Below are 11,618 nucleotides of genomic sequence, written 5' to 3' on the forward strand. Positions count from 1 at the left end.
GTAAAAAGTATTTACGTAACGTTAAAATTCTCAAACAAGAAAGCAAAAGTAAAAGGGCATAAATATCCTTCATTTTGACGGGCAGGTTCTAAACGGGCTTCGAATTATTCAAGTGGGCTTAAACCCTTGGTATTCAAGTCCAACAATCTAAGGGCAAGATTTTTATTTCTCGAGAAAAGTATCTAGAGGATTTGCTGAAGTGATTTCCAATGAGTAACTGTAAACCAATTTCTACTCCATTAGCAACAAAGGAGAAATTGCAGCAGAATGATGGTGCACCTAAAGAAGATGTATAGCAGCCTGGTTGGTTCTCTAATCTACTTGACAAACACTAGGTCTGACATCGTCTTTTTAATTAGCCTGATCTCAAGATTCATGCAAGAACCAAGAAAATTACATTATCAGCAGCTAAAATAATTTTGCGTTATATTCAAGTTCTAGAAAACTTGGCATTAGATATGCCAAAAAGAATGGTAGCAAGCTAATTGGTTTTACAGATAGCTACTCTTAATGATCGCAAAAGCACTTCAGGGAATGTGTTTTGCATGGGAACTAAAATAATATCATGGTTATCAAAGAAGCAGAAGACTATAGCACTTTCATCAGCTGGAGGAGAATATATCTCTGCAGCAGATGCGGCCTGTGAAGGTGTTTGGCTAAGAAGAATTCTGTCAGATTCGCTGCAGAAAAATGACAGCCTTACAACCATTTTTTTGTGACAACATGTCCACCATAGCCATGACAAAGAATTACGTGTTCCATAGCAGGACCAAAGACATTGAGCTAAAGTAAAGAGCATATTTGAACAATCAATGGACGATTCCCTGCTAGAGTGAGTAAAAGGAAGTAAAGAGCATATTTGATTGGTGGACCGTGTTAGCTGTCATCTTTGTGGACTAAGCAAGTTCTATCCAGGAACTTATGGCAGAAAACCTTAGCTGTATACCGATTTATACAAGTCGGTTCATGAGCCTAGATGTGTGTTTGGAAATGTAGTATTAAAAGTTTTGAATTTTTTTATTTAAAATGAAATTTTTTTATATTAATGTTGAAAATAATTTAAGAAAAAACTTAATTTTAATATATTTTTAAATAAAAAATATTTTAAATCATTATCGTTATTACAATCTCATAGGAAAGAAGTGTAGAGGTTTTAGTTATGCTCGAGTTAAAAAAAACACTTAATTAGTATTCACAATTACCCCTAGCCTCTGTTTAGTTTTCTGTATTATGATAGAACCAGTACAACATCTTGATATCAGAAAGGGGATCGAAATCTTAAATCTTGATGCAAGTAAGAAGTAAAAACAACAAAAAAAGACCTTAAGTAAATGATTCTAGGAGGCATTCTAACCCGTAGTTGTCCTAAAATACATTAAATTTAAGAAACAATATAAGAAATATAGTCTCCAAAACGGTAGTTTAATTAACTAGTAGAATTTGAGGTTTCTTTTAAAGATTTTATGTTTAAATCTCAAATAGAAAGGAATAAATTTTTCTAAATGTATCGTACCAACATGGTTCGAAAGCACTTGGTCGTCAAATTAAAACAAAGGAAATAAATCGATCCTATATTTAGGTGGAGCAGGAACCAAGAAAGTGATGCGCCTCAAAGAGTTCGGTGATCCTCTTGCCAGCCACAAGTGGGTTCGGTATCCTAGTGTGATTGCAGGCAAGCATATCGTCACTGGTGACTTCAAGCAACGCCTCCAAGAAAAACTAAAACTCTTGCTGATTTGAATATATTACAAGTATAATTAATTAATTAATATTCCCAGATTATATATATATATATATATATAGAAAAGTATTAGCTATCGATCATTAGCATAACATCGCGTTAGTTAGGGCAGAGAAAAGGATAATCAAGGGAATGGTCGGGCAGGTTGGTCAGGCTAATTTTTAATTGAACATTCCAAGCTAAGAGTACCCTGGTAAGCCCCCACCATGGTATTAATGTCTCAGCTTCTGCCAACATTTGGAATAATATTATCGCGGGGATGTGTATATATATATATATATATATATTATTTTATTTTATTTTTTAGAGTGAGAGAGAGAGCGGGTGCCTTTAATTATGGCAGAGGGTGTGCGTTTACATTAGTTGCATGTGATTTGATTTACTTTATTATATGGATTAATAATAATTTTTTAAAATATAAATAATATTTTAAATGTTTTGAATTTCACAATCATCTTGATACAGCACTTACTAGTAATTTTTTAAATGAAAAATAAAAAAACAACCTTCTTATAATCCTCTTAATATTTATAATATGGTCCAATGTCAACATTTTATATTTATAATATGGTATGCAATACACACAGTACCAGCATAGTGATTTCTCCTCTCATTTTAAAATAATATGCAATTACCGGCAAAAGATTTTTATCGAGGTATGGGGCGCTTGACCATTGATCCAGACGATCGGGATTTGGGTTTTTAATAAAGAATGGTATCGTGCATGGTAATATTTCTCAAGTTCGGACATGCATCTGAAATCTTTTTAATCTCTCGCGTGTTCAATCTACTTCGAAGACCTTTCTTCGTAAACATGTGGAACTATTAAGCAAATGCCGCCAAGTGAGTGGACAGCGGCCCTGGCTTTGACCGATATTGGACACAGGAGCTCTTTTGGCGCAGGTGATCGCTTGATGATGAGGCAGTAACTTGTTTTTTATTTCACGTTAATGAATTATTGCTGTTATTATTTTGATGTTGCGTGCAGTAATGTATCGATGCACAGCTGCCATTTAGGCCCGCGAGAAGAAGACTGATTTAACAACTTCATTTCGCCTGCAGAGGAATTGGAAAGGTACAGCGCTGAAATATTAATTTGACGCAAAAAAACAATCAATCTTATTGTTCCATGTGGCTATATCTGGAAAATTGTGGCCAGGAAACGACCACCGGATCGCTTGGTAATATTTTGACTCGGGTGGGTCGAGGGTTGTATCAGGATTCAGGACCACCTCCAGAACACACTAGCTAGCAACTCAGGCCACCACGTTACCTCAATTGGGAGTGAAAGGCGGTCGTTTCTTATGTTCTACTATGATTTGACTCGACCAGAAGTCCAAAAGATAAAAAGGTGTCTGTTTCTTAGAGAGACGGTCCTCTTCGGGGAAGTCTATTTTATTGCCCCGGCGTTTTTAAAAAAGTTTTCAAAAAAAATTCTAACGATTTTTTTTTCAATACTTCAAAATCAAACAAAAAATTTTAAATTTTAAATCAGATCTTTATTAATAAAAAATATATAAAAAAATAAAATAATTTTTTTATTTTAAAAAAATAATATTGATTGGTAAAATCAGTAAAAATATCAACCAAAAAAAAATCAAGCCAGAAAAACTTTTTAAACCAATAACTTGAGATATTAAATGGAAAATACCATATATGAAAAAACTAGTTAAACTCAATTCGCAATAAATTTAACATCGAATGATAAATTATTACTACTATTATTATAACTATTATTATTTTTATTATTGTTATTATTATTGTTATTACTGTCATTATCATTACAGCTATCACTATTATTATTATTATTAATAAGTAATATTATTGTTGTTGTTATTACTATCATTGTCACTATCACTACTACTATTATTATTATTATCATTGTCACTATCATCACTAATGTGCTATTACTATTAATAGTATTAATATTACTATTTTATTAATATTGTTGTTGTTAGCACCAATTTCATTATTATAATTATTATAACTATCATTGTCGTCGTCATCGTTACTATAATTATTAATATCATAACAACTTAAACCATCATAATAAATTATTATTATTATTATTATTATTATTATTATTATTATTAATCATTCCTAGTAAAACTACTAGCGTTATTATTATAAATATTGCTATCACAATTATCATCATTATTACCACTGTTATTATCATAATATGTTATTATTAGTATTATTACAACTATTAGTAACATTATCATCATCATTAATAGTATTATAATTATAATTATAATTATAATTATTACTACAGCAATGACTATAATTACCATTATTAGTATTTTTACCATCATCATCATTATTATTATTGATGAAATAACAAAAAACATAAACTTTTTTAATGATAAAATTAAAAATCATAAATATTATGACAAAAAATAAAGGAAACAAATAAAAAAAAAACAAACTGAAATACATATTATTATTATTGAAAAAATTATAAATTTGATTTGAAGAATAAAATTAAAACTATTATTATTATTATTATTATTATTGAAATAATAAAAATTATAAACTTGTTAATATTAAAAACCATTAAAAATCATAAACTTTGATTTCAAAAAAACATCTGGTTAAAAATTATAAATTTTGTTAACTACAAGCTAAAATAATATTTTTATTATATAAAAAAATAGAAAAGAAACATATACACCTAAATAATCTTTTAATGATTAATGAGCCAGTGGAAAAGACTAACAAACCCCTAACTTCAAAGCTTAAGTTTTTTCCACTCAAATATATTTGGGGCTCAACATACTACTAAACACAAAAATGTTAGATTTACTAGTTTGCCAAACTCAAATATACTTAAAGCTTAACTTATTATTAAACTCAATGATTTTTTAGTTTAGCATGCAAGCAATCTCGAGAATGTTAGATCTTGTAACTTGCTTAACTCGTGTCTATTTAGACTCGACACTTAATTAAATTAAAAAGTATCAAGTTTGAAAATAAGCTAGATTTAAATCATTTGGGTTTGATATTCTTTCAACCCTAAAGATAATCTATTATCAACTTTTCTTTCACCATTTAAATATAGGATTAGGCTAAAAATCAAAATATTAAAATATGCTGATCCTATACGTGTATAAAGTTAAATTTTAAGTGCAATTAATATTCACTTCATGTGATTAAGGCAAGGATCCTTTTGATTTCAACTTAATTAGAAAATATAAATTAATTTGAAATTATTAGTATCGCCAATTGGGTGCTTTTCGTGCGTACGCGCATAGAATGTTCTATCTAGTAAATTTGTGACATTGTAAGTCATGCTTTGCAGTTTCGTATTTCCACTTTTATTATTAGAACTCATTAATTGTTGTGCGTGTGTGTGTGTAACACCAAACTAATTTCTTCTACAGGGACTGAAATGGAATTGGATGCATATACTAGTAGTTACGTATAAAAGATTTGAAAGCTTGGCTCTGAAATGTTCATGATATATTCCATCAAGTGTTTGTAAATATATATGTTATTGGTGGTTTCAGGTGTTTGTATTTTATAATAAAAACTTGCTAGCGAACCCATCTAAAATTATAGTTTATAAATCTAATATTAGGATCATGAATCAACTTTAATCTATCACTTTTTTGTAAAACAATATTAATTTAATTTTTTTAAAAATAATTATTTAATTTTAACCTGGTTAAGTTTAGACTCCCTCACGAATCAATTTTTTGAACCATCCTAATTTAGCTAAGTTAATATAAAACATATTTTTTTAAAAAAATCAATCCAAGTTGAGCTCTAATTAATTCAGCAGGTCAACTTGCCGAGACAAGTCATGTTTAATAACCATTAGCAATTAGAAAATGGGGGGACATTAAACCAGTGCTGCTCTTAATTTTCATAACGAAAAACATAGGGAATCAGACAGGCTGAGGTTCGTCCAGCAATAATATTGTTGTCCTTGCAATTTGCTAAGCCTGTGCAATATATATATATATGCCCTTGCATTGTATGAATTATTGGTTCATGTGATTACTTGCACACTGGAAGGTTCCTGGCAGAATCTTACCATTAAGGTCAGGGCGTCTATGTCCAAATTTAATGATACAATGGCATATGAGCCGGTCGAGCATTGTATGCTCATCAGCCAACGGACCCCGTGGATCGACGGAAAAGAATATGAGCATGTACAACAGAGGAAAAAAAGAAGAAAAAAGAGATTATTTGCGTGATACACACACATATACCAAGTGAAGCTCAAGCTGATCGAGATGAATTTAATTCAATATATATATTTGCTGCATTTATTAATTAGGAATTCTAGTTCATTCCCGATTATTTAATTTTAATCTTTAGAATCTGGTGCTATGGCAACATGCCTCCCTTTACGGATAAAATGAGAAGGGTAACTGAGTTCGAAAACGACTATAGAAAATTCAAAATAATAGTTATTATGCTGAAATTGATGGAGAATGATGATGATCACTATGCTCCAGACAGAAAAGGGAAGCCACCTTTTTTTTTTCTTTTTTCTTTTTTTTTATGGACCATTACATAATAAAAGATTCTCCAACGAAATAATTTGTCAGACCAATTTCCCTTTTATAATTAAGTCAGGAAACACCCTTTGCAGTCTCTGAAATATTGTATTATATACACGGAGTCTAATTACTCCCACGTGTCGAACTATTATCTTCGAAGTAACAGTTTTCCTCTTCTGATCTTGAATTTTATCGATCGATCTTTAATCTTCACTTAATTAATTACTTAAACTGTTGGATTAAACAATCGTTTGATAATGGCAAGTTCAAATTCATTAAATTGAAAAGAAAAAAAAGAGGGAAAACATCTCCATTTTTACTGCTTTTGCAGATGGTGGTTGACCTTTAGGAGGAAGATGCATGAAGAAGACCATTTTTCGGCTCTTGATCAGATTGATTAAATGTTCAAGAATCAACATCACAATCTACTGTCCACGTGTCCACAAACCATGGATAAACAAGTTGATATGACGTACACATGCAGCTATACATAGGGAGAACCCACCCCCTCTCCCCCTCGAAACCCCAGTTATATTACTGTGGTCTCTCTCTGGCTAGTTAGCTTGCAAAACGAAGAAGAGGAAATCAGAAGCAAGGAGATAGCTATCAACAGCACCAAAAACAACAAGCAGTAATACAAACACGTTAGATCTCCCACTAAAGCCATTCATTGGCGAGCGCGCGGTAGAGAGAAATGGCAACTTCTGTGCTAGGTGCCGAGCGAACTGATTTGAACTACAAAGAGACTGAGCTGTGTCTGGGATTGCCAGGTGCTGTTGGTGCCAAGAATGAAGTTGAGACTCCTAGTAAGGCTACTGGGAAAAGAGGGTTTGCTGAGACTGTTGACTTGAAGCTTAATCTTCAGGCTAAAGAGGGTGTCATGGATCTGAATGAGAATATCAAGAATATTACTTCGAAGGACAAGAACCACCTTCCTGCTGTTACCATCAAGGACCCTGCTAAGCCACCGGCCAAGTAAGTTTTTCCTTTATATGATTCTTCTCTTCTTCTTCTGGATCTTTTTTTTCTTTCCTGCTTCAATCGTATGATATATATACGCTTGTTGGAGAACAATTACAGGATAGAAGTTGAATTATTGCTGTGTCGTTTTTATCACAGGCCATAAATTAACCCTCTTTCTTTCCTTTGTTATTTAAAACTTTTGAAATAAATTATCTACATAGAAAATCCTTAAAGGGGTTTTTCTTTTTGTTGATCCCCCCCTCTTTGTGTGCGCACTGGTACTGGTTAGTTATTTTATTTTTTTGTCCTTGTTTTCCTTTTTTTTTGGACATTAGAGATGTAATATTAACATAAGTGATATTGGATCTCAGGGCACAAGTTGTAGGTTGGCCACCAGTTCGATCTTACAGGAAGAACGTTATGGCTCAGAAGAACGCCAGTGAGGAAGGTGAGAAGGCAAGCACTGGCGGCAGCAGTGCAGCATTTGTGAAGGTCTGCATGGATGGTGCACCCTATCTTCGCAAGGTGGACTTGAAGATGTACAGGAGCTACCAAGAATTATCTGATGCCTTGGCCAAAATGTTCAGTTCCTTCACCATGGGTGAGTACTGTGATTATATATATATATTGGCTATATCTCATGATGAGTTAATTAAGAGAAAAGGATTGAATATATTGAATTGGATAGATCTAATTAATATTATAGACCCAATAATCATCGTAAAAGTACTTTTTTGAAGGTAATTATGGAGCCCAGGGAATGATAGACTTTATGAATGAGAGCAAGTTGATGGATCTACTTAATAGTTCCGAGTATGTGCCATCCTACGAAGACAAGGATGGTGATTGGATGCTCGTGGGTGATGTTCCATGGGAGTAAGTTCCTCGTAACCTAAAAGCTCTATAGCATGTAAAAAATTGATCAAATAATGAAAAAAAAAAAAAGAAAAAGAAGAAGAGGCGAGCATGTAACTCATTCTGCAATAGTACAACTTTGTTTCGCATGTTGCCACTAGTATTTTTTAATGTAAATTTACTATACACTGAGCTCAGATCTCGAGTTGATGAACTCTTTTTATGATTTAATTCTTGTAAGTAATTATTTACTCATGAGTCGCGTCCAGCAATATATATATATATATATATAATAGCAAAGTGGTGACAGTACAAATTAAGCAATACACACAAGTTTTAGGGCTTCCTAGGTCATCATATGGAGCAAAAAAATTATTGGGCAGGTGCAGCAAGAATATTAATGGTTATCTATATTGATTTTAAATATCACGAAAGAAGCAAGAATTAGTTTGAAATTTTATCACTTACACGGTTACGTTGATCTTATGCAGGATGTTTGTCAATTCATGCAAGCGCCTGCGCCTCATGAAAGGATCTGAAGCCATTGGACTTGGTACGCTTCTAATTAATTATCTCATCATCACAACCATTTATAATATTTATTCTGAAAGTAAATTTTTTAATTTACTAAATATTGCTTCCATATGTTTAAAAAAGAAAAAAGAGTTAATCATGAATGAGAAGGTATACGACTAACTTAAACTTCATGTCCAAGTTTCAGCACCAAGAGCCATGGAGAAATGCAAGAGCAGAACCTGAACCTTTTATACTCAATTTATTTAGCTTTCCTACCGAACTCCCTCTTTTCAGCCTTGTATCCATGAAGACTAGGAGACAAGGCACTTGTGCAACGTGGGTGGAGCAGTAGTGGTGTTTCATGGATTTGTCTGTACTCTTTTTTTAAAATTATTTTTGAGGAGATGTGTCTGTATTTTCGTTTGATCGTATATAGATATCAAAGATCTAGACATTTGTAATGGACAAGAAGCAAGAACTTAACCCCCTGTTGTCTGGCTTGTTTATTACTAATGGCTTGCGTAATAATTTACCTATTTCTCTATTGTTTGTTGTTGTATTGGCAGCCATAGTTGCCGAGTACGTGTTTTATTCCTTCAATTCAATGCTGCTCCTTGTTTTTTTTTTCTTTTTTTCTCGTAAAAATAGATTCCTTATGCCCTCATTTATTCATAAATATATGCATGAGTTATTATTTTGGAGTAGGGGAGTTGCTTTAAAATTCATGACCCAAGAGGGGTAGGGAACAAGAGCATGTGCATGTTGATGGGGCTTTCAATTATGACCATTAGTTTATGCTATGTGTTCATGAGTTCGCGATAAGCAAATATGTCTTTGATTGATGAATGAAGGTTGTTGAGTTAAGTGGGTGGGATTTTGTTGATTTGTTTTTTAAATTATTATTCATTTAAAAAATTAAATTCATGCCTTTTTTTATTTTTTAAGATGATTTAAATGTGCTCATACTAAAATAAAGAAATTTAAAATATTATCTTAATATATATATATATATATATATATAACTCCAAGAAGAGATACTGAAGAAACGCAAAAGAGGGTGTGGTCAGCGACATCACCATGATGTGTTCTTGCGTTATTTTACAATTTTAATTGAATTCTGTGGGAACACTAACATTAATTTACGCATATCATTCTATCACTTTCTCTATCTACCAGCACGCGTTCCAAGCAGAAATAAATTATTATTATTATTATTATTATTTAGCACGCGTTTCAAGCACAAATAAATTATTATTATTATTATTATTTGTGGATCTGTGCATCATGGCAGCCTCATGTTCCTAAATAATTATATCTCAGGGAGATAAATGGACAAATTGTTCCTAAGTTTTTTAACCAAGAGACATTAGAAGACAAGATATCCTGTAGCATTTTCACATGATGCTGCCTCCTATGTGTTTGCGAAGAGTACAATTAACCTCAAAATCTACAACACACTTGCACTACGTACGTTGATTAATTAACCTTTCATCTAACTATGTCAACAAATGAAATGAAAAGAACTGGAAATCAATATCCTTTCCCATTTTTCCATTTCCTTTTAAAGAAACATTTTACGAAATGTATAGTTCATATTAAAATATGCTTTGAAGTTGTTTCCTCTTCTTTTCTTTTGCTTAATATATATATATATATTAGATCTTGGGTTATGATGAAAGCTGCTCGCCTTCACCTCTCTCGGGACTCAATTCGGCTAGCCATCATTTTGAAAAAAATAGTTTCAATATTCAAGTTACACATCATTATGTACCTTAATTATTTGGAGAGTTGTAACGGTACTGTAACTAAAAAAAAATAAAGAAATAAAACTAGAATTTTTTTTTTCTAGGTGTACATAACTTTATTATTTTTTATGTATCATAGATTTTATATGCTTTCTCACCTCTTTATACACACACACACACACACACACACACTTAATCTCATAAATAATTAATAGGACGATACTGAACATCATAAAAGTTTACGTGCGTCAATTAGAAAATGATTAATCTAACTTGTTAAAAATCTTGAAAATCATAAAAGCAGTGGAATACAGTCTTCTTTCAAAAGAAAATGTGAATTACTAGAAGGGCAAATAACGTTGCTCCTCGGAATGATGGAAAATGACGGAAAAAATGGCCACCGAAAGTCTCCCGGTCCGAATTTGTTTGGGCTGCTCCTCGGAATCCTTCCTTCACTGTTTGATGGACGTAGAGCATGTCAGTATAAACAAGTCTTGGCCCTGATTCAACAATACCGAAGAAAAGTTGAAAAGATCCAGGCCAGCTCGTTTAAAGATTACATTTTTTTCCTGGGTGAAAGGCCGGCCCGAAATAGAAATGGAAGAATCGGAGAAGAAATAGAAAAATCGAAATGACATTTTAATCTCAATAATATATTTAGAATATTAGTAAGAAATCAAAATGAAATTTAAAATCTTTACTGTCTCATTTTTAAGATGAAAAAGATTAAAGATTTCATTCAAAAATCATTTTTTTACTTCTATCCCGAAAAACACGTACAGTTTCTCAGTATCTTCGATGCATTATTATCGCGACAGTATTATTGGTGCTTTTGTTTGGATAGATGAATTTTGATGCTTCTGTATTTTATTTTTTAATTATTATGTTGGGAGTGTAATTATGATTCTTTTTTAAAATATTTTTTTATTAAAAAATAAGTTGGAGTGTAACTGTGATTTTTTTTTAAATATTTTTTATTAAAAAATATATTAAAATAATATATATATATATATATTATTTTTTAAAAAATATTTTTAATAGTAGTATATCAAAATAATTTAAAAATATTAAAAAAATATTATTTAAAAATATAAAAATTTAAATATTTTTAAAATATAAAAATAAACAAGACATAAACTAAATTTGGCTAAGAAAAGAAAAAAAAATCATTATGCCTGTAATGATAAGTGATGGATGATAGCTCTTTTTTGAGTCAGACCTCGTTATTTTAGATATCCTGTCAGGATTAAAATGTTTATAATATTTATTTTTTTAAAGAATTTAATATTA

The 11,618-nt window shown here is 31.5% G+C and overlaps 1 protein-coding gene across 2 annotated transcripts; it reads left to right on the plus strand.

Annotated features, from left to right (window-relative positions):
- Positions 1 to 6,756: 6,756 nt before the first annotated feature.
- Positions 6,757 to 9,142, plus strand: IAA14 (indole-3-acetic acid inducible 14). Of its 2 annotated transcripts, none has more exons than XM_011029243.1 (5): positions 6,757 to 7,224; positions 7,584 to 7,813; positions 7,953 to 8,088; positions 8,559 to 8,620; positions 8,783 to 9,142. In XM_011029243.1, exons 1-5 carry the CDS (start codon positions 6,944 to 6,946, stop codon positions 8,824 to 8,826), a joined length of 753 nt encoding a protein of 250 aa, XP_011027545.1. In that variant the 5' UTR covers positions 6,757 to 6,943; the 3' UTR covers positions 8,827 to 9,142. The 2 variants fall into 2 exon arrangements, with proteins under 2 accessions (XP_011027545.1, XP_011027555.1); XM_011029253.1 differs by having other exon boundaries at positions 6,758 to 7,224; positions 8,789 to 9,142.
- The last annotated feature ends 2,476 nt before the right edge of the window (positions 9,143 to 11,618 follow it).

The sequence above is a fragment of the Populus euphratica genome, unplaced genomic scaffold (genome assembly GCF_000495115.2).
Source record: "Populus euphratica unplaced genomic scaffold, PopEup_1.0 scaffold1.1, whole genome shotgun sequence".
NCBI classification, from domain to species: domain Eukaryota; kingdom Viridiplantae; phylum Streptophyta; class Magnoliopsida; order Malpighiales; family Salicaceae; genus Populus; species Populus euphratica.

Coding starts and splice junctions, on each gene's coding strand:
- IAA14 (XM_011029243.1), top strand. CDS start 6,944: ATGGCAACTTCTGTGCTAGGTGCCGAGCGAACTGATTTGAACTACAAA. Junction 7,225..7,583: donor CCTGCTAAGCCACCGGCCAA/GTAAGTTTTTCC, acceptor ATTGGATCTCAG/GGCACAAGTTGTAGGTTGGC. Junction 7,814..7,952: donor GTTCAGTTCCTTCACCATGG/GTGAGTACTGTG, acceptor ACTTTTTTGAAG/GTAATTATGGAGCCCAGGGA.